Consider the following 23,845-nt stretch of genomic DNA (forward strand, 5'->3'; position numbering starts at 1 on the left):
TAAGGAAAAATTTCAACCTGCCGTTAAGTAACGTTTTAAAAGAATCTTAGATATGGATCGATATTTTAGCTTGAAATAACTGTACTACAAATAATTGCCGTCATTACTACAGGCTCTGACGACATGCCGTTTTCGGATCAATCAGCTTCCCGCTCTGATTGACGCGAGATACGCCGACAAATCTCTTGTGTTTTGGGTCCTTTTAAAGCTTTTAAATAGCGAATGAGAAACAAATTCAAGTCTGAAAGCTCAAATAACAGTCAATGCTAGTTTTAAAGGAAATATGAAGTACACTTAGTTTACACAATACTACTCCAAAAAGCTTGCACTTTCCGTGCTCAAGTATTTCGCTGATAGAAAGATCGAGAAGAAATTTTCAAACATATTCCGTGGAGTATCATTTTAAAAATCTTAGATAAGAATCGATATCTCAGTATGAAATAAATGTGATGTCTGTTGCTGTCATTACATTTTAGGCGGCTTGCTGGGTAAGCGTCATTACATGTGACTAACTAACAATCAATTTGACAAATTTCACACCTCTACTGAATTTTCCAGAACTTTCTAGAACTGTAGTTAACAGAGCAAAGACAATTACTTCCAGTAGCTTATGAGATACATTTTAAGGTTCTTGGCTCAAATTTCGGTCGATTAAAAACGAAATAATAAAGCGCGCTACGTTTGTGCAATGGCCGCCGATCTGAAAATCTGACCTTTACCAAGCTTTTGTTTAAATGATTAAATTTAGCATGGTTCTACTTCAAACAGCAAAAGTTTATGAAATATGCAACAAAGCACGATTGTGCATAATAATTAGCTCTGATCGGGACCACATATAAATTAACCGAAAGACAATTAATCTTGCTACAACGAAACGCTTCCTTTAAGATCTCCATCGTTCGATGTTGATGCCTCCTTCGTATAAGATAAACAAAGCAAAGACTTTCTTACTTTGTGCAATTCCTTCTTGATGTTATTCACATATGTCAGAGACTTAGTTGAGGTTCTCACGAAAATAAATTAAAAAAATACCGGTAATGGTCTTCCGGCGAGGACCATCGATAATGTTTGCTGCGTTGTGAGCAAAATGTGTGGTCCATTATTGCCAATTTTTAATTTGTCCGTAAGGTTTTATCAAAAAGTTTCAGAAAAGCTTAGAGGATCAACGACGTTTAAATCATTTATATCGAAAAATATAGCTATTCCATGTCTTACAGGATTAAGCTGCATGCACCTAAAAGAAACTGGTAGCGATTTATGCCAAGATTTGCAAACTTTAATTCGCCATAGTACATAGCAGCGACAGTCTTTGTTTAGGTTTGGAAAGAAGACGACTTTACAGACAATAGCTTGTCCTCTGTTGGGGTACTTTATAATAAAGTTTAGACTAAATCCATTTTGTTATGGTTACTTGAAACACGGTGTCATTTTGGTAATTTTCGGAGAATAATTTCTTCAATTTGTCTAAGATGAAACCTAAAAAAAAGCGTCACACAGATCGGCTGCCCTCAATCTTGTTTCTTGTTTGGCTAAAATCAAAATCGTTTCTTTTTATGTGAATATGCTTATGACTGACGGCAGGAGAGGAACAAACATTATGAAAACACAGGAAATCTCTTAGCTAATTGATTTGCTTTCTTGTTTTCTCCTCCTTCACGTTGAAATACGCTTTTAACGTCTAACTGTGTAAAAGTAAGGTTTTCCATCACAAAGCAGCAGGGAGGAAAGCCGACTGTTTTTCTTTGTTGAGAGAGTGTCCGGCGAAGAAACGAATTTCGCGGCCGCAAAAGATTTATGGTAAGCAAAGCCTCATAGTTGTGCCTTTGGGACTAGAAATTAGCGATAACTTACTATCACATCGGAAAAATATTTAACCTTGAAGGCTTCTTATAGACCAAACATGCAATAATTTGCCAAGTTTAATATTTTTCTGTCAGACTAAAATTATTCATTACAGTAATTGGTCATGCATTTGAATTTGCTTGTAGTCTCTTGTGTTACGATTCCTGCGGGATACTTAGAGAACCTTGCGCCGTTTCAAAGCGGCATACCTTGGTATTTAATATATTTGTTGCTTTCCACGAACTGCAAAAAGAACCGAGCGGTAGTTGGGTTAGACTAATTCTATTTTCATAATGATGCATCTTTCGGAGAGACAAATTAAAGTAAACTCTACTAGGTATATTTAATTTTGAAATCAGTCATAGTTCTTTACTGAAACTAGCAATTTCTTTCAATCTAATGAAACGGCAATTAAAAAAAAACCGTTCATTTATTAATTCAATGGTTGAAATGCAAATTATTTTGTTCGCGATCGGAGTTTTTACTTTGTAGAATAATGCAGAAGACTTTGGGTTTCTGAAAGCTTTCTGGAACGACAATTCTAAATCATAAAATTGAAATGGACAAGTATTTTCGACATTCATTAAAAATAGTTTTTCATGATAATATAATTTTATAAAATGAAGAAGACTTCATCTGTCAAGGAATCAAAAGAGCGGCAACATAGCAGCGACCGACGTTTTGGTGCTATGGGGTTGTTTCATGACGTTCACGGATGGCTGCGAACTCCTTCTGAGGCTTGAGTAAAGAAGAAAGTTTCTAAGCAAACGTATAAAAATATTGTTTGGAAAAATAATATGTCCTGGATGACGTTATGTGTCATCTCTCTTCTTACTGATTTTCGCACTGACAATTCTTCCAATGTCAGTTTCGAAAATGGAATGGTACGTTAAGAAACTTGGTTCATGATATTCAAAATTTTGATTACCTATCTACTTTACAAAGAATAAAGATTCTAAGGCGACTATTTTTTCTTATTTATTGTCTTAGGGTGTAGGGAGAAATTCGATTTTGATCAGTCATGGTAACAGAGGATTCAGTGATCTTGAATATACATTCTCAAAGGAAATTATGACCGTTACAATTTTTATATTTGATCTTAATTTCTATTGATTTGTACGATTTTACTTCTCCGTTTTCTCCTTAATTTCGAGTCAGAAGATATATCAAACACTCAAGACAGTGTTTGACCACATTTCCAAATACCTCAGAGTTCGTAAAAAATACTGCGCTTCGCGTCGTACTTTCAACTATCTTCTCGGTGTTTGGAAATGTGGTCAAATATGTATGATATAGGATATCAAAGCTGTATCAAGCAGACAGCGTGGTGAAAGCGGAAGATCCTTATTTAGAGAGTATTAAGCAGTCGGGATGCAAAGTCCCAGAAAATACACCACTCAATAACGAAAATAACCTTTAATCTTACAAAATCCCTGCTGAAGGGTATTTGAATATAAAAGAAGTGTCTTAAATTATCACTTAACATTTTAAACACGAGTTAAAAAAACAAAACAATTGATTTTACTGAAAATCTCTAGGCGCGCAAAAGTCATGTTTACATGTATGTGTAACAAGGTGTATGTTTATTTTTCATTTTCATTTCTATTGTAAACTTCATTAAACAGCCATTAAATTTAAATAAAGAAAGAAAGAAAGAAAGAAATAAGTCAAAAAGTTCAGTGGAAGCTGGATGGAGATGTAGTATCTATGTCCAGGCTCCCTCGACTGACTTCATCTGTGAACTAGCTTCCCTGGGTTTGATGGTCCGCCAACCTGTATCAAACGGTCACCTTCCCATACCCTAAGGGTGACTCTTAATACGGCTTTAATTATACCATGGATGGTTAAAGGATAGTGTGAGATTTGACTCTGTAAACTAACAAAATTTCAAAATCAGTTCTCTTTAAGCCAGAGGCAATTCGTAAAAAAAAAACAATCTTGACCGAGAAGAAGCGAAAACGTCACTGAATTTACTTAAAATGTATGTAATGTTGACAGCTCTGACAACAAAAAACAACTTTATTATTATTATTATAAAGTTGGCCTTCAACCAGCCTTAAGAGCGTGAAAGCCCTGGCCAAACGGACTAGCAAGTAGACGCAAGTTGAAAACCTGGGTCTAATTGCGATTCCGTTTGGCCTTGAGTGCACTTGCGTGGACTTGTGATAACTTGCGCTTACCTTGATCGAAATCAACTTGCACGCAAGTCGAGGAAAGCTTTTCACCGTTCGGCTGCCCAACCCAAGTCAACGGAAGTTAGGTGACGTTAATAGTTACCTATTACCCAATGAAATACAGAAAATGTGTGCCTCAAAATGGGTTTTTTGCGACTTGCGTGCGCTTGCGACGAAACGAATCCGTTTGGCCATCCAACGCGAGTCTCTACACAAGTTCAACTTACGGCTACTTGCGACTACTTGCGACCATTTGCGAGTCCGTTTGGCCATGACTTAAATTTCAAATGAGTATAACCTTGGTCAGTGACGCTTCAAATAAAAGCTTTTGAGTAGTAATTTGACGTACTGTCACATATTGTTAAAGATGCTCCTTACCTGTACGTCTTGCGCACGGAACTAAACGTGCCACACGTCTCTTCAGTTGAAAGCCTTGAGCTAAGCACCACTTTGTTTGAAGTGCTACTGGCATGTTGTTTTTTAATTTACGATGTGTAATAGGGGGATATATTTTTGAATCGTTGAAATTAAAAGGGTAATAATGACAAAAGCTCACACCAAAAGTCGCCGCTTATAATCGGCATTGTTGCCGAGAACCTTCAAGTGAATTGAGTTTGAGATGTTCACCTGTTTTCCTGTCGACTTCATCATTTGTTTCGTTCTAAGTATTCAAAGTATAAAAACAAAAAAGTATGGTCAAATTGGCCAGATCTTTCAATCATTTCGGTTTGACCGTATTTGAATTGCAAATGTATGTTCGTGAGATTAGACGCAAGTACCTCGGTTTTGTCAGTTGAAAACTTTAAAATACGTAGTAATTCAGAAAATAGTGGGATTTCTGAACAATAGAACCTCCGCTTTCTTATTCCGTCGAAATAATAACTTTAATGAACTTTTTTTATTTCGGCAGTGAAACAAGGATGAAAACGTACCGATTTTTAAAGACGGCCAAATTGACAAGACAAAATTTGCTTACATGCACAGTTAATATTACCTTTTGTTTAAAAACCCAGCTGTAAATGTTGTTTTTAAGAACTCGGTTGTCTTTTTAGTCAGTGGCTCAACATTACGCATTTCTCCAACTTTGCACTGAAATTGAATAGCAGGATTTCTGATTTTTCCGGTCCTAAAATCTCACCAAGTGCGTAAGTATATCCCAGAAGAAGTCAAATCTTCATTACCGAGCTTTTAAAACTCTCTTGAAACTTAAGATTTATAAAAGAAATAAATTATCGCCATTAACAAGCGAGAGTGTATGTGAATAATTTGAACACACATCTGAGCTGTACGCCCGGGGCTGTACGTTTCGGTCAAACTCTTGTTTTGAACACAATTCACACCATAGTTAATAGAGAAACAATTTTGCTTTTCTCAATTGCTTTTCTTAAAAAATCATTTGATTATAAGTCTTTATTTCAACTGCACGATATAAATTGGACAGATGTATTAGCATACAATCCTCCAACGCTGGCTTTTAAGGTCTTTGTGTCAATTTTTAAACTTTGCCAGGGAGTTAAATTGGAGATTTCAAGCCTTAAAAAGAAGACGAAAGGTGGTGGCAACTTGCAGGTAAGATTTTACAATACTTTTTTCCCCTTTGTATTCAGATTCAGTGCAGCGGTTCATAGAACAGTTTTTTGTCTTTCTTTTCTACGACGTTTTTCTATTTATTCTAATTATATCGCAAAAAAATAAAAATTGACATGCAGTCTTGTCCGAACATCACAAAACATTTACATGTACACACATTTGTCTTTTAAATCGCTTGCAAATTAAAGCAGTGAAATTAAAAGTAGCACTTTTATTTATTATATCAGGGTCCATTTTAATTATTTCCCACATCATATATTGCCGAATCGGAAAAAATCGACACGATTTCGATGGAAAAGGAGAAGCTAAGTAATTATTTTTACTAAATTTTGCTGATCGTTGTACACATGTCCGTATTTAGTGTCCAATTGCAGCGCCATTAAATTACGTGAAAGAGCCATCATTAATTTCAAAGCCTAAATATTGTTAACTGTGGAGTAAACAAGAAAATTAAGTACGTTAAAAAAGTAAAATAGCACGTCACCATGACATCTCTTCTGTGTTTTAAATTTGCACCACTGGAGATTGAGATAACAGGAAAATTGATAATCATAGATAAATATTCACACTGCAAAAGGTTCTGGGTTGGTGTCCTTTCAAGCTTAAGATTATTTTTTTCTTGTCTCAGATTTTACGTAACTTAGTTGATCTACTATTATTGCACACGAATATGGCTTTTGCTTACAAGAATATTAATATCGTTTCATATATTCAAAATCAACTTATATAAGCTAAACAGAGTTTTACGGGCAAGGATAATCACTCTAGCGGTGTATTTTATGGGGCAAAAATCTAAACCGGTAACTGAAGAAGCAGACTTTGCTGGTTAAATACACTGTGTAGGAGGGCATTTTTTATATTTAAAAAAAAAAAAAAATTCAAATCCGAAATTGACATGAAATGACCTTTCTGACTCACTCTAGCTGTGTATTTTATGGGGCAAAAATATAAACCCGTGACTGAAGAAGCAGACTGTCACTCATTATTACATTATTAGTAGGCTGTAGTCATTATTAAAATATCGCATTGTTAATCCTTTCAGTTCCTAGATCAAAACACTTGATTTTTTTACAGCTACTCATTTCATTTTTTGGTTTCAATCTCTCTGAAACGCAGAGGGTAATGATTGAACTAAAAAACGAGAGGTCGATGTCCCTTGTGTTTTGTTCTTAGACTTGCCAGGCAAGTATACTTTGATGCTTGGCAACTTTTTAAATTTCTAGAATTTGTGAATGAGGTCATTTCAGTTCTCGATTGAGTTGTTCATCTCAGAGCCATTTGCTGTTCACTCAATAGCAACGTCGACTTAGCTTGCTCGAAACTAGAACCAACTTACTCTAAATAAATTTGCAAATATCAGTGTGCGCTACCTCCTTCACCTCTGGTAGACGTTGAATTTAAGGTCAACATCTTCTTCCTCAATTTTGTCCTTCGTCCTAATTCGTTTTTCCTTCATCATCTATCCCATCAGTCCCTAGGTCGCAACAAGGCTTCCGTTCATTTTTCCTAAGCTTCCATTATTGCGTTTTATTAGGAGTTGAGTAAATCAACAACCTGTCGAATGAGAACAGGATATCTCTTAGATCTCCAACACCAGAATGCTCAAAGTGGTTACCACGTGCATGTAGTTTCCATCGCTTGTAGTTGATTTGCTTGGCTCATTGCAGAAATGCTGAAATCTTGATAAGTACTACGCTCGAGAGAGCAGTACCCTATATACATATTTATACCATGCCATAGAAAATACAGCCAATCAGAATACAGGAAAGCCGTTGTATATTCGATAGCATGACATGTCGCCTTTCCATCATGCGCCGCGCGTACGTCGCACTGATTGAGTTGCTCACTGTATTTTCTGTGGCGTGGTATAAAATAGTTATTCTTGTGGTATACCATGCAATATCCCATCTGTCACTTGTACATTCTTGGTATACACACTCTCCTAAAGACTTGTGTGTATCAGCGACAATACAAGTGACTAGTGGAATATCCCATGGCATACCACGAGAGCGCGTTGCATCAGTAGTATGTATCAGTTATCAAATTGACGTCAGTTTTTCATGCGGCTGTCCTGTTATTGATCATGAATTTCGTCATAACATTGTCAAAGTAGCTGCGGATCCACGAGGCAATAGCCGGTTTGACAATTCATTGTCAATAACAGGACAGACACATGAAAAACTGACTTCAATTTGTTTTTTTAAGATAACAAACTGTCAAATTGCCCGCTCTCGCTCGCTGACGCATCGCATAAATTATAATTTCACAAAAAAAAACAACAACAACAACAAATCTGCCCCAAGAACTAATGGAGTCAGGCCTGACATCTGCGGCCCACACCAAAGACACAAAGGGAAAAACACACACAGTTCTCACATGATTGATCGAGGCATGAAGATACATGTTCTGTCTCTTTATTATATACACATTCTCTTTAAAAATGGTTATAGTACATATACTACATCAGCATTTATACTACACAGTATTTACAGAAACCTTGCAGTGTATTTTGATGTGTTTGATAGGAGCTCAAGGTATTATAGAGCAATTACGGGTGGGGCCTCACTGCTGAGCAGCTCAAGAGACTCTGCCAAAAACGAGTTTTAAACACAAAATGAAACAGTAAACTATTTTTAACCTTCGTTATCAGTAATAACAAGTTTTAAACCTTAGTTGTAGTGTTAAGTTTTTAGTTTTTTTACTATAACATAATTTAGACTTTTATTTTTGAGAGGACCTTCCTGATAATCATCACTAGTTGATTGGAGGCCTCCTCTCGAAAAAAGATAATTTCTTATCATTATATTATTATTATTGAATGAACATAAGACAAGGACAATAAGGAATGCACGCCTTTGTGGTAACACAACAGATACGTTACCAAGTAAATTCGTGAAAGAGCGTCAAAGTGAACGGTTGATATCTTGTTCTTTACTGGAGAGACATTTTGTGTCACTAATGGAAAAATTCAACGTACGTGAAAGAATATAAAAACTAAGTTGAGAGGCTTGATTTAAAACAAAGAATTAGCAAACAATCATGACGTCCAATGTTCTACTTGAACGTTTTAACAGACGCGAATGAGAAATTCTACTTAAAGGAGCTCAGTCCACGGTATTTTGAGTTATTTTGGCCATGTACAAAATAACATTTAAATTAAAGGAAAACTGAAAATAGTATTTTAGAAAAATACAAAAAAAAAAAAAACAAGAAAAAAAATTTGATAAAACATGAAGTAACAAGGATGTTTAACACGGGTTAAACGACGAACTTGAAAGATTTAGGCTAAACTTTTTAGATGCGCAAACAGTGACGTAACTCCTTTAATCAATTCTTCGTTCTACTCAATTATCATAGGGAGCCAACATAATGTGGGTGAGTAGAGCGTCACTTGAAAAGAAAAGTTGGCTTTTATGAAAACACACTTTAATTTTAACGATTGCCGTTGCGGAAGGATTTTTAGCCAATCAAATTTGTCCTTGGTTATAGCGTTCACTCTGTAATTAATGTAGCCAATAATATTGTGTTGGATGACAGTAGCTGAAATAACAACATTTCAAATTAAAACGTTATTGACACAAATTTCCTACGATAGGGTCGTCGCATCGGCTTTCGGCGTTCATTTTAAAGGAAAATTGGACATGGGAGAAATTAAGTTGATTTATAACCTGGCTAAACAGTTGGATAAGAACATTTAATTCTAAGCCAATGTTTTAGGGAAAGAAACCAATCTCAAAGGAATAATTTCTTCTCCAACTAAAAGGTATGTACATTTTATTTGCCGCACTCTTAGTAAAAATTAAGATGTCCTGCGGGTATTCTAGAAACAAGAGACCTAGATACTTGAATTTAATTGGTATGCCTCCCTTTAAATTATTTTTTTTTGTCGAAGAACATATTTATTTTAGACGGGTGATATCAAAAGCATCAGTGTAACTTACGGTTTTGCATGTTAATTTGTTCATGGATTTAAGAGCTGACAAATAGACAGCTATTTCAGTTATTTTCGCATTGCTTTGTCCATCTCAGTGTCAACTGTTTTCTTGCTAATGCGAGGTGTTGAGCTGTTGGTCTTTAAGGTCAAGTGATGCTCTTGTATTGTGAAGGAAAATCAATTTACGTGGACTGCAGTCCTTTGACCATAGTACTTGATATGAAGCGGAAAAGTTTGTTCCAGGCCTCCTCTGTTTCCTTTGTCCACTGAGATTTTAGCAGATCTTTTAAAGTGTACATTAATGCTTCCTGCATTGCCTGTTGAACAACAAATTCAAAATGGAAGCCTCAAAAGGTTATTTATCATTTAGAACAATGCGGTATTTCTCTTCTAAAAATGACAAGGTTTATTTCAAACAAGATAGCTGGGAAGTGTAAATTACAACTTTGTACAATAAGGTCAAATGTGTTTTGATGTAAACATAAAGGATGAAATAGGCCTTAGCCAGGTTTTTATACGCGAAGCAAGATTTTTCTTTGTTGGTAGCCAAACTAAACTGGCAAACAAAACGAATGAGGCTGTATTTTATTTGAAAATCCCAAATTCGAATTGTTCTCCTCATTATGTGAATTTATAACACTCTGAAGCGAGTGCGTTTCTATATAACACTTTTACTTCCAGCTGCCATATGTCACATGACCATTACAGTGCGGTCCTCGGGCGCATCAGGCAGTGTCCAAACTACGCTGGAGAAAATTGAAAACGAATATCTCACTCTGAAAGCGCACCAAATGTTTTCCGTCCTAACTAAGTCCGAGGAACTTAAAAACGCAACAATCACCGGTCATTTTGGATTTGTGTTTGAGAAAAACTCGGTCAGGGAAATCACACGATTATCGCGACGCTACGTTTTCGAAAAGTTCCGTGTTCGTGACGTATTAGTGTGGACGGTAGGCCTGACCGTAGAAATATATTTGCATTTTCAAATTTCTCCAGCACAGCGTGGATGCTGTTTAAGGCTAACAGAGGTAGCGTTACTTTGCGGGGATCCTAATTAACGGAAGGCGCATGATGAAAAATTATTCATGTTTGTAGGTTGTTATTCGTATGAACTGTGTTCAGATCTGGTTTTTGGTTTTCTTTTTTAAGGAAACTAAAATTAGAATCAACAAATTTTTAGAAACGGATTTCACTAAAAAAAGTTAGCGTTAAAAAGCAACGTCGTTTCGACCGCTCGACGGTCATTTTCAAGTTGAAAAGTAAAAGTTTTGCATGTGCCCAAATACATACAATCGATTGTATATATTTGGGCGCATGCAAAACTTTTACTTTTCAACTTGAAAATGACCGTCGAGCGGTGGAAACGTCGTTGCTTTTTAACGTTAACTTTTTTAGTGAAATTACAATTATTTTATTAAATACAGGATAGTTCTAAATTTGAATATACGATTGCTACGAAAACATCGTGATCCTTATGACGACTTATGACGTGTCATATTAAATCGTTCTTAGATAAAATTTAGGAGAGTCACCAAATTCTGAGTTCATTAACAGTAAAAGAAGGTTTTTGAAAATTAACTGTTACTTAACAACACGCCAGTCAAACTGGCACATGCTCACACAGTCGTCACTGCATATAGGCATATATGTATATATAACTCCACCCCTGACCTTAGAATCATATTCATAATAAGGACATTTAAGTGTTCCTTACATCAAGGTACGCTGGTTTCAATGCACGGGCCTTATGCCTCCTTCCCAGTTCCTCTAGGTAACCAGCAAAGCTAACTGCATCATCCAATGAGGACACAGCATTCTCTACAGCTTTCATGACGCGTTTAGCGTGACCATACAGCGCACTCGTGTTTTCAAGTTCTGACGGGTCGACGTCTTTGAACTCTGGGAACAATCTTTGGTAGTCGGGATTTAAATCGAAAAATCTACAAATGCGAAAAGAAAACCAGAAAATCATATCTAGACATTGATATATTTAGGTTACACTGCAACTACTCGAATCGGGAACGGCCTTATGCGCCTACTGGCCCCTCGAGAACTGATGATGACTCGAATCGGGCCACTTAGAAAAGAGTAAACCAATCAGAACGCTACTCGAGAACAAAGGACTGCAACCTTTTTCTCAATTAAACCAATAACATTGAAGAATACGAGCAACAGTTCTTAACAGAAAATCCAACAAAGTGTGAAGTGTTGCGAACCTCTCAGGAAACTCTGCCTTTTGTTGATTGGCTAGTTTCGATCATATATTTTGTGCGCTTTTCAACGGTTTTGGTTTAGTTGTCGCAAAATGAGTTTTCAAGCTAAATTTTTCAAGCGAGATTTGTAATTATGATAATTCGCCGTCAAGTACTGAATCTTTAAGAGTGTATATAACGCAGAGGAGTCGATAGTAATTGATCGATAATCCGGGATGGAATGGAATATGTTACGCGCCTAAGCCTACAAGTTCTAGTCAGCTTATTATATGACCTGCTTGCAGCTGCACCAAGAGAAAATTCAAAACATTGCGATTGAGATATGCTTAGTCTTCCCAACAATGAATTGTCAAATTATCACCTTGATGAAATCGTAAAAACAAGTACAACTGGATGAGCCAAAAATAACATGAATATTTATTGCTAAAAGCATAACCTCAGTAACACGACAAGCCATTAAGTAGTACTCTGCGCAGAGATATTAAAGCAAACCGCCCCTTAAGCATTAAATTCAAAGTACATTTTCCTGTCAAGAGCAATTACCCAGAGGTGAAATGTTATCAGTACATCCTATCAATCTGAATTTCAAGTGACTTCATAACAATAACAATAACAATAACAATAGATTTCATGTCATAGCAGCAACGCAGGCGACAGTACTTTAAGTGATTTTTTCGGTAAATAATTTAAAATACTATCAAGTTTCATCGTGTATTTGTCGCGGGTGTTAAGTAAAATATAAACAGTGATTAATTAATCTGCCGTGAAATGAGTGTTTCGTGCAAATCAAAGAGGACTATTTTAGTCATGGTATAATTATTTTTCACTAAAAAACACTCTTTTTAATATAAAGCAAGTCCTTAGTTTAAACTGCGATGTTCAAACTAGAAAAGGTAAAGTATGCATCCTTTATAAACATTTTAGCAGGGTTTACCAACAACAAATGGGAACAATGTAACATAATGTAGAGAGTTGGTAAGAGACTATCTGCAGGGATTTCACTGTTAAAGATTTACAGGGAAATTTTACTTTTTATTTAAATAAAAAATTTAAGGTACCAGGTTAAACACTCTTCTGCCAAAATCTGGAATCTGTACCCGACGCTAGAAAACAACAATTTGCATTTTTACTTCTCTTGCGTCGGACTACAAGACTGCATCCTAAGGAAAGTTTGCAGACGAACGTATTGAAATGAAATTTCCACTTCGCGTTTCACAGTACGGTCAAAATTGCAATGCTGAAATTTCATCCGTATTTACCAGATCCAGACTACAAAATAACAGGGAAACTAAATTGTATTAAAGTGTCTGAAAATCAAAACTAAATAAAAACCCAAAACGGTCTCTGCATTTCGCGTTATTTTCGGTATCGTGCATCTTACCACATGCTTCAAACACAAAAGTTTTCTTTTTTGTATTTATCTCAGCATGTAGGGTCTTCTAATAACTAGAAAAGGTCACACCAAGCGTATTCAGCTGGGAGGTGAATTTTACTGAACTATTAGTGACTTTCGATCTAAAACAGACGAGGTAATGGCCAATGAAGCTAGGATCGATGTTCGAAAAGTTTAACATTACTTCTTACTTTTAATAACGGGTTGGGTCAGTTAAAGCTTAGTTTTCGTGAATGAAAAAAATGTAAATAAATGTTTGTTATGACTTTGTTAGGCAACGGGATATAAGCATTGTGATCATTTTAAATTCAAACGATCTAAACGGCATGCTTTTGTTATATTTGCACACACCTGCTTAAGGAGACAATATGCTCGTGCCTTTGTTTGTCTCTCAAAAATGATCCATATTCAATGCTTTCAACTTCAGTGAAGACTGAATGAATAGAGTTATAAGTTGAAAGATTATTGCACGTCCATAACCGTCTTATTTTACCTTTAAAATTTACCAAGGCCTCGGAAAAGAATTTCAGTAACAGTAACAATTTTTATTATATGCGATGAAGCATGCGGCCGCCATCTTTGCTGCTACTGAAATATGATTGGAACCGAGAAGTGTTTCGGGCGAGTAAATTGAATAAGCCTTCTCGTTTGAAAGAAGGATTTCAAGATCCTTGCTCGGTAAGTTCTAATTATTCATAACCGAAATTAATCCACTCTAGTGTACTGTTGTTTTTTATCATTATTCGAAAGGAATTATCATCGAAGTTTAGTTTCCATGAAATATAACAAAAACAGCAGAAAAAGCTGAGATGTAGGAATTACTATTCAGTGAAAAAAGTTAAATAATGAACGAAAAAAACAAAGTCGTTCTAGCAATTGAGTAAACGATGAAAAAAAAAAAACTGTTTACCTTAGAAACGTCTTCTTTCCAACAGCGTTTCTGTGTTGTTCTACAGTTTCCCATGTCTCCCGAACAAGAGATTTTTGAGTCTCCGATAGAGGTAATGAGATATGTGCCGGTTTTCGCGGGCCAAGAGACGACGAACAGCCCATAGTGTCTGGAAGGCAATGCGAGAGTCCCTTAGATTGTCAGGTTGTTCAGGGTAGTGAAGGAAGTTGACACAACATATGTAAACGAGTTTGTTTCGCCGCCCGCGTGCACTTTTTGGCACCTTTGAATGTGAACACCATCAATTAAAGACTTGAACTTGTAACATTTGTACTTCCTATCTCAATTTGGAACATTTCTTAATAACTTTCTCCAACCCACTTTTTCATTGCTCGGATTAATAAAAGAATAACTCTAATGCGACCCTACCAAAAGAAAGAAAGGTTTTTTTCTTTTAAAATATTCAATTCAAATATTCTTGGCGTGCGAAAGAACATATTTGGTCGGTGGCGAGGCTGCTTGTTGATTTGCATGTTGCCGTCGGGTTATACGAAAGGAACATGTGTTGTTTATACGGTGCAGCTTTCATTTGGTGGCGGAAAGATCGTTAAAACATTTAGGCAAACGCAAGGAAATTGTGAGTATTTCTGGCATCCAGGGAAGAAAAGATCCCTCGATTACAACCATGGTAAAAAGATCAAGTCGAGAAATTTCAGGAAAGTTTGTTTCAGTTATTGTTATGATGAAAGCTTGTGGTTAGTTTTGTTAATGGATCACCTCCAAGGGTTGTAAATTAGCATATTTCATTTAGTTTTGCTATCTTTAATATTCATGAAAACAGTTTTTGACATCCTTGTCAAGTAAAAGTAAAGCAAAATACGACGTTTCAGCCAACATTGAGTAAACGTTGCGGTAGAAGCTAATATTAGCTCCATGTTAGAGGGTAATTTTAGCTCGCTATAGGTCAAGTAAGAAAAATAAAAAAAATAGGCTGTTTGATTATTTTCAGCTCAAGTTGCAAGTCGAAAAATAATTATCAGCAGTGTTGTCTAGAAATATTCGTCTCGGGCTGAAATGAGTGATCCGCGCGTAGACCTCAGTTTTTGGTTTCTATTTAATCATATCTTCGAGCTCTAGCGAGTCAAGTTACTCAATGAGCATTTTCAATTCGGGCTGATATGATACGATACTACACAATTAAAATTTCTAGTTTTCAGTTTATATCAGTTTCAGCCAAACTGCTGATTCACAACACAATCATAATTCTACCCTTCAGTGTTTTCCTAGTTAACAAGTTAAGGTCGATTTTAAATAATGATGGTGTTGTCATAAAACAAAATGGACATTTGAGACAAAAAGAGAAATGTAGATATCGAGGGGATTCCTTTAATACTTCTGAAAATAGAAAAAACTTTAAAATTGCTTCCTCTGTTCATATCAGCGTTTGAGCTGTTTATAAGAGCCATGAAGAGGTCTCGATTCCGTTCATATATGTGATCTTGTCACATATGCTAACTGAGCAGATACAAATTGCAGTTTGTTTTATAATGTTCTTATGTACTTCATGCAAATACCACGACAATGTCTGACGGGTATATTTTTAAGTGAATTTCCTGTTGTATGTCTCAAACATTCGCGTCTGCGTGCAGTTTTTTGATTAAAAAAAAAAAAACGTTAGCGGTGGTTTTTGCCTTGAAATTAACCAAGAAATTTTAAAATAGGCGACCAGCTATAGTCTGAGACGCATTCTAGAAAACTCTGTTGTTGCTGAATTATTAAGCAAGTCGCCCTGCTGGATCGAATCACACTAAATTCAACTTCAATAAACATGTTAATTCACTATAAGTTATTACGAATGTAAGAAGATCATGATAGTAATTAGTCGAAGAAAGACTCTTAAGAGTGCATGATTAATGGACCTGTTTAACTATAGGATCCCACGCATGAGCACGTCTCCTTATGTAAATCAACACACGGAAAAGAACCTAACCTGTGAAACACAGACACAAACCTTAGAACGTTTAAAATATATCGCCAATATTCACCTTTCACAAGCATTTTCATCGGTCGAACTAAGGAACTGGTAGGTTTATTTATTTATTTTTTGTTTGCATTGAGCTTTGTAAGCCGTTATTCACATTCACTTTGATCCTGCAGTTAACATCAACTGATAACGACTTTTCAAGTTATCGCTTTTTATCATAGCAAGTTTACTACGACAAACTTTGAAAAGAATGTCAGGTTTATACTCTGGACTGGATATTTTGGTTATTGCATGTCATGTCCTCATATCCAATAAGAACTTAATCTTGTGTGAAATAAGTTTCCTTCAGTTATTTTTGGCTGAGGTAGAAGACAGCTTGATAATGACTTCCCGTGTCCATCTGTTTGTTGACAGGAAGTCTATCTATCAGGCCAAGAGAGGGTAAACTAGTATTTTCTTTAGTCTGTGAGTTCACAATAATGCACCTCTATGTTGACATCAATGACTTTCAGCAGTGAAAAGTAAAGCATCGATCAACGCTTGTCTCGTTACCCGTTCATCTCAACCCTTATCTTTAATTTCGTCTCCTTCTATGTAACTTTGCTCTCGAGACAGTTTTCTGGTATTTTTATTTCGATTTAGCTGAATCTCGATTTTTCCAAAATTCAACCTAAAATTCAATCTCTCGGAAATTTAAAGTTTACATCGCAACAACTATGTTTTTCAAGTTTTGAATTTTTCCAGCCTCCCGATTATTCGAACCTAAAATTCATCCTCCCAGAAATTTGAAGTTCCCATGGCGACAAGTATGTTTTTCAAATTATAATATTTTAAAGTAAACATTTTTAATTTCTTGCGGTAACTTGAACGTTTTAGACAAAGTTAGCAGTCATTATCGGTTGTGACTGTTTTTCAGCTATGTATGGTTGTTTTCTAACGTTTTGTAAAGAACAGGAAATCCAAAATGGTGCATGGCTGGCTGGTGATAATGTCGTCATTTCTATGTGATATGACGTTATCGTCCCATAAAATTGAACTCAACCAGCAGGCGTATTTTTAGGCGTGTAAAACACCTCGCGAGTGTCAAACACACTAGGAGGTACAGGATGTGGGCCTCAAGCCCCCGCGATCCCGAGTCCTCTGATAGTGGTTTCTTTATTTATTCCATACTGTTATTTACTTTGGTTGTTGTTTATTCATCAGACAAGTCAGATACTTTTCACTGAAGTCGCCACTTTTTAAGGTCGCTCACTGGATTTGCTGAGCACAGTAACATTTTATCACTGCTGTTAGAGAAACCAAAGTTTTCATGAGTCAAATCATTATTGTAAGGATATACGTCAGGACATGTGTTACCGTAACCACGGAACAGGCTTTTAATGTTAACCGTAAAACAGGCTAAGCTGAACATTATTCAAGCTAAACAGGGCGCTATTGAAGCGCCCCACCGCGCCGCGCACTTAAAAGATGTAATCTTTCTCTTTAGCATTAAGGCGGCTTAAAACGGCAGTTTTCTTAGGAAGCATGAACAAGAAGAGTCAATTTTATTATTATTTTCGAATAAATACTTGCAATTAACACACCATTAGTTCATTATTGAATGACCCGGGATGATTCATGTAAATTTATTTTCTCTTGGTAAAATCCTCAAGTGTTACCACTCGAATATATGCCGGTAAAAGTTATTGTTTGATCAGTACCATCATCGAATAGCTTCCGATTACTTACATTGAGAAAAAGGCCTTACTTACAGTACTTTCATGTGGTAGTTTATATTATGCTGTACAAGGTGGTTCTAGCTTTTAAGTCTGTGGTTAAAACCCTAGTGTGTGAACATTCAAATGAAAGCTACTAAGCAGTACTTTCATGTGGTACTGTTTATTATGCTGTACAAGGTGGATCAAACTTTCAAGTCTGTGGTTAAAACCCTAGTGTGTGACCATTCAAACGAAAGCTACTGAGCAACACTCTCACGTGGTACTGTTTACTATGCTGTACAAGGTGGTTCTAATTTTAGGTCTGTGGTTAAAACCCTAGTGTGTTACCAGTCAAATGAAGGTCATTGAGCAGTACTTTTATGAGGTACTCTTTAAGTGGTTCTAAATTGTCATCCTGTACTGATGAATTCGTTGAATGTGATGATAATAACAAACTAGATATTTGAAAGCAATTGAGTAGAACTCGCCGTAGTGCTCAGTGTTCGTATTTGAATTTTTTTTCGTAAGCGAAATTATTTAGAAATTCGTCAATAGGTAGGCGAAATGAAATCTATTGTAATGTGGCCAAGGAAGAGTTTCCACTCGTCTACTTTCAAAACTGCAACTAATTGTTTAAAATAAAGTTGTTTTTATAAAAAAAAAAGCACTTAGCCTTTTTGACCTTTCCAGTTGCAACCCTACCAATGTACCTGTTGTAATATTTCAATTTACATGTTCGTTTTCAGCAATCAGTGTCAATCATTTTACAGTGCACCTTTAAATGCGTTAATCTCCCCGCACAAAAGCAATTTTGTAGTGTATTGAATAAAAGTGGTGTCAAACACATGTCATGAAATGAAAACGTTGTCAATCTGCCAAGGCGATCGATATTTTCTTGGCAGACATCGTTTTTCAGTTTAGCTTCTTAAACTTCACACAGGTGTCCTCGGTTGGTAACTAACATGGGCTGTGGATCGTCCACCCACAAACCCACAGAGAAATCCGCCGTGATCCCTCTTACTCCAGCTCAAAAATACCTGGTTAGAGAAACATGGGAGACCATCGAACTTCACAAGAATTCTGTTGGCAAGAAAACGTTCTTGAGGTTAGTAAAGTGCGCTTGGTGTCACTGAAGTGTCACTTCTTAGACGACTTCTCTGTCGGCAGTTTTCCATGAAACAAATATTTTCATGACATAGAAGTGCTTCTTGGTGAATAATACCGCTACGAGAAGCCTTGAACGGATATATAATCCATTTCAGCTCCAATAATTAATGTAACCATTGTCGTTCACATTATTCATATCAGGGTTTAAGATGCCAAAACTCTGATATGCGACACTGAAGCCAAGGCGAAGTGACGCACCATAATTTATAATAAAAACAAGAACTTGCCTCCTGTGTAGTGTAAGCAAGCAAGCAAAGGAACAATTTTGTTCAAGATCCTCTTACGGTGCATTAATGATTTCGATGAACATCAAACAACTCGGCGTAATGCTTAGATTATAATTAAGCGATTTTCGTCGCTTGTAATTTAGTTTAATGTTTTTGCAAGTCACCGACGTTTGTATTGTACCTGTCACTTTGACTCTTGCATCCTTTTCGCTGTACGATGAACTACGCTATGGGCTCCTGACGTCGAAAATTTCTCGCCTTTGCTGCTCAGTTTTGGGGATTGATTTTCTATCCTTTTCACGGTTCTCACAAACGCGAAAACGTGAAAATTAACAGCACTGCTTCAAAAAAACGTTTGACCATAGGTTGAAGAGATTTTTCGTTTCCCGCGTTTCGGATTTGAAGTAATTACAGCAGCTAGTACAGTTAAAAACATTTACTCTAACCTTCTCACTTACGTAGGAAATTAAACGAAATATTTGTTGATCCCTTTTTTTTTGAAAAATTTCTGTCGCGTGTTGCCATGTGAAATTTACGTGTTATCTGCATAGCAAAATAAACCGATACCCGAGTAAGACAATGAAGTACGGCGTATTTTCGGCAACACGGTCAATCGTAATTCAAACAATGCATGACTAATGTACTAGGGAATGAAGGCCTTCCGATTATCAAAACGACATCACGTGGAGAATTATAACAAGAAAGCACAGTATTAACTTTCACTTCAATCACTCGCTACTCTTGACTTGCTACTTTCTGCATTGTACCTCCTGTACTGCCGGAGACTTAAAAAAAAAGAATGTTTCCAATTTTGATTACTTGAGAGCCAACTGTCAAATATCAAATGTCTCTCTTGTTGTCAGAGATGCGAATTCTGTTTTTTACAGCTGGAAAAAGTTATTTGCATCTCTTCCCTGAAAAGGCAAGTGCTTGTTCAAACAAAAAGGGTTTTAGTAATGGCGAATTGTGCCATTTCTCTCTTTTAAGTGTCAATCTACGTCAACAAAAATAACATTTTATCCCAACACGTGGGTGGTCTCTTTTTTCATGATGTTTTGAGCAAACGAAGCTTGTCTTCTGGCCAAAAAAACTGAAACCCACAAACTCTATTTTCTGCTGTTTAAATATGCAAGGAAAAGAGACATAAACTATGGAAAAATTGTATTTCTCTTTCTCCAAAAACGGCTGATTGACACCGTGAAACATAGCTGCTAGTAAAATGCAAATCGTCTCAGGTGTGTTTGGTTGTTAGTGACGATAAAAAAAAATTGTTTTTCAAACAAATTACATTTCTGCAGATACAGAAATTCAACAAGGGCTGATTTTTATGGCCGGAAATCAAATGAAACGATTATTCTCGCTGGGAAATTTACGGGCAAGGGGCAATGTCTTCCAAGTCGATTTCTCGCTTTTACCGAAATGATCGAAAATTTCTCAGCATTCTGTTTTGATCGTAACAAGTTCTTTAGTCATGTATGTCTTTCATTGTTTTGCAGGAAAACTGCGGTTTATAGACGACGAGGAATTTGAGAGCTTGTATTGCTGTAAATACGATAATTGTTCTAGGGTCTGGGAAATATCTGTATCTCGAAAATAGAAGCAAGCAAGTTTCTTTATAAAGAGCAATAAAAAGCGGTCTTAATATCTCATTGGAATCCAAAAACTCCACGACGGGGTTAAGACTCATGAACGCATAAACCATGGTTGCCACAGAAACTTACAATTATCTGAGGAAAAACTTTCATATACAAAAAAAGTGTTCCTCGATTAACCTTTGACGAAGGCTTAATATATTGTGGTTAGCATCGCTGAAATTAATCTTATACACACCAGCATGTTAAACACACCAGCATGTTAAACACACCAGCATGTTAAACACGGTTAACAATTAGTTGCTCATACTGTGCACACCCACAACTTTTCAAGTTTAAAGCCCGTTTGATTTAAATATGTTGGCAAGGTGGTTTCAAATTCGTCTTCTCAAAATGATTGCAAAGCGTAATCGACAAACTAGAAAACCTACAACTGATTTAGTGAAACTAGTTTAATTGGTGTGAACGGGGCATTAGGTAATTTATAGGGTAATTCTCATAGAACAGCGACAACAACAATTTATCCATTTACCTATGAAATTACCTCATATAACAAAATAAGTGAACAAGAAGAGTGAGTACTTTATGCCTCCCAACCCTCGTGCCCAAAGAGGGTTAACCTTGAAATCGTTTATCCTTCAAACAGATTCTTTGAAAAAAATCCCGAATACCAGAAGCTATTCCCAGAGTTTAAAGATGTACCCCCAGAGGAACTGGAGAAGACAAACGCCTTATATGGGCATACTAAACGAGTGATGAAAGCAGTGGAAAACGCTGTGTCCGCTTTAGATGACGCTGACAGTTTTAGCGCGTACTTAGATGAATTGGGACGGAGGCACAAAACGCGTTCTTTGAGACCTACGCACCTTGAGGTAAACACAGTTAATAGAGGGTAATGGTTAAGAAGTCCGATAAAAATCAAAGACGCACACGAACAGGCTAAGATTTATGTTGGAAGGTCCTTGACCCTGCACATCGTTTGTTTTATGTTCGTAGACTATGTGTGATCAATTGAATGTTCGCAATGCTTCTACTGGTTAATTGTGTACATATGAGCACACGTAACCACCTTTTGTATTTTGCAAGGTTTTGTGCAAGGTCAACCCCCAAAATAGCCAACAAAAACTTACAACAAAGAACTTTGTCTCATAAATATTTCCCTCTATTAACTAGTAATAAAGTAAACAAAGACATTTTGTTCACAGGCCATGCAGGATGCCTTGATGTTTACTCTTCAAGATCTTCTCAAGTCCAGCTGGACTGATGAAACATCAGATGCCTGGAAAAAGCTTTTCCACTTCATCATCGATCACATGATCTATGGCTTACAGTCATGATCAAGGCTAGCAAAGAAAATGCATGTCAACATTAAACTGACTGCGCCTCTGAGTACAACTTAAATAGCACGACACTAAATAACTCTCTACCTTATGGTAAATCTATAAACACTAGAGAAGATCACGTTTACGTGGTTAGTCCTTGAGCTAATTTAGTGTCACGCCTTCCTTGGTCTGTCAGGTCCATTTCGTTAATCTAATTAAACAAGTTGCTTACTTTATCTCACAATATAACAGCAGCTGGACAAAGAATCTTCCATTAAGTTCCCTATTAGTACTAAAGGATTTCTGTAATCACGTCTTGTAAAACAAGGTCGATGGCCGAATTTTAAAACAAATCTGGTCTATAGTTCATGTTATCGTGTGACAAAGTTAAACTAAATCTTCGTCGTTCAAAGAAAGTGTTAACCTTCGAAAATTGTGGTACATGTAGTACTTTTACCGCCCCAATAGACACAAAAAAACAAAAGCCGAAAGCCACCAGAATGAAATATTTTTCATATAAAATTTTAGGTTTTATGTTGCCGCCATTTTGCTCCTCCCCACAAAGCAGAAGAGGTTGCGCGACAGAGGGTGCTTTTCATTCAAACCAAAACCCCGGAACTTTCAAAATGAAAGCAAATGGTGCGAAATTTTCTTTGGCAAGTTTACGGAAAATCCGAAAAATGTTTAATTTCCGGAATGCGAACCATTCAACCGAAAACTCCAGGATGAAAATCAAATAGAGTCGAAATTTTCGGTAAGAAATTTCCAAAGATTTCGGTATACCCCCGAAAATTTAAACCGGAATTTATCATCGAATGGAAGGCGCCCAAGGCTGTTCTCTTTCCCTGAAAATTGTTAAAAATACTGTTCATTTCGCCAACGGAAATTTCCGGAAATGCAAACCGAAATGTTTGGTTGAATGGAAAGCACCCAGCGGACTTTCTGACGTGTTGTAAATAGATTTGGCTTAGAAAGTCTATACAAATAATTTAAATGTTTTTTGTACAATTTATTTAATTTTGTGCACAAGTATAGCATAACGCTATTATGGTTTTCTGTTGTTTTTGAAAAGAAACGTTTATTATATTACTAGTAATTTTATGTTGCTGCTGCCGGGCCAAGTATTTTTTATAGCGTATAATATAATGTTAATACTATTCAAATCCACGATAAAACCACTTCTTCGACTTAGATTCGATTATAATATCATGCGGCATCCAATGTTATGGAATTTGATGTAAATAACTTTTTTGTGTAAATAAATTGACAAACACTCTTTCACTGAAAAACTTGAATGCACAGCTCCGTTTGATCTTGTGTACTCAATGCGAACTGATTATACTACCTTCTCTGATGTATTCGGAGCCGAGGTCTCTTGTGATACATCTTGAAATTTTTCAATCCTTCAGTGTAATCTGACAGTTAAACATGGATCCAAAGCGTACGCGAGAATTGGCTTGAGGCTTTGAATATAATCTTTGGGATAAGGCATCGAAGTCCGACAAAATTTCTTAGTTGCGCCTATATAAAACTGTAAACAGTAAACACGTACAATAGAGGAATGCACCAAGGTGGATCGTTTTTACCCCAAAAGTTCTGTTTAATAATAACTTCGTTTGCAAAGCGCTATTCCTACCTACATGGCGCTTTACAAAGCTAGAATTGCATTAAACTATAGAATCAGTAATGACATGTACATACAAAAAGAACAAGGTTTGAAAACTAAGTACAGTTCGAAAATGTTAACAATGTCTACAAAAACAGTGAGTAGCTCTCTACAAATAGTTTAGAGAGGTATGTTTGAAGGCCCCTTTTGAAGCT

General features: G+C 36.3%; 2 protein-coding genes across 4 annotated transcripts; one reads left to right on the forward strand and one right to left on the reverse strand.

Annotated features, from left to right (window-relative positions):
• Positions 1-5,238: 5,238 nt before the first annotated feature.
• LOC110039826 (globin-1-like) lies at positions 5,239-23,313 on the forward strand. 3 transcript variants are annotated; one of them, XM_020744976.2, is made up of 4 exons: positions 5,239-5,585; positions 18,657-18,821; positions 21,349-21,574; positions 21,908-23,313. In XM_020744976.2, the coding sequence occupies exons 2-4, from the start codon at positions 18,679-18,681 to the stop codon at positions 22,037-22,039; spliced, it is 501 nt and encodes a 166-aa protein (XP_020600635.2). In that variant the 5' UTR covers positions 5,239-5,585; positions 18,657-18,678; the 3' UTR covers positions 22,040-23,313. The 3 variants fall into 3 exon arrangements, with proteins under 3 accessions (XP_020600635.2, XP_089152965.1, XP_020600634.2); XM_089296839.1 differs by lacking the exon at positions 5,239-5,585 and adding an exon at positions 8,380-9,369; XM_020744975.2 differs by lacking the exon at positions 5,239-5,585 and adding an exon at positions 15,906-16,118.
• LOC110039832 (neuroglobin-like) lies at positions 8,005-14,454 on the reverse strand. The gene is made up of 3 exons (XM_020744982.2): positions 14,057-14,454; positions 11,255-11,480; positions 8,005-9,857 (listed from the first exon to the last, which is right to left on the reverse strand). The coding sequence occupies exons 1-3, from the start codon at positions 14,197-14,199 to the stop codon at positions 9,723-9,725; spliced, it is 504 nt and encodes a 167-aa protein (XP_020600641.2). The 5' UTR covers positions 14,200-14,454; the 3' UTR covers positions 8,005-9,722.
• Positions 23,314-23,845: the final 532 nt, after the last annotated feature.

This window comes from Orbicella faveolata, unplaced genomic scaffold (genome assembly GCF_042242905.1).
Source record: "Orbicella faveolata isolate gen_17 unplaced genomic scaffold, um_ofav_v1 contig_27, whole genome shotgun sequence".
NCBI lineage: Eukaryota > Metazoa > Cnidaria > Anthozoa > Scleractinia > Merulinidae > Orbicella > Orbicella faveolata.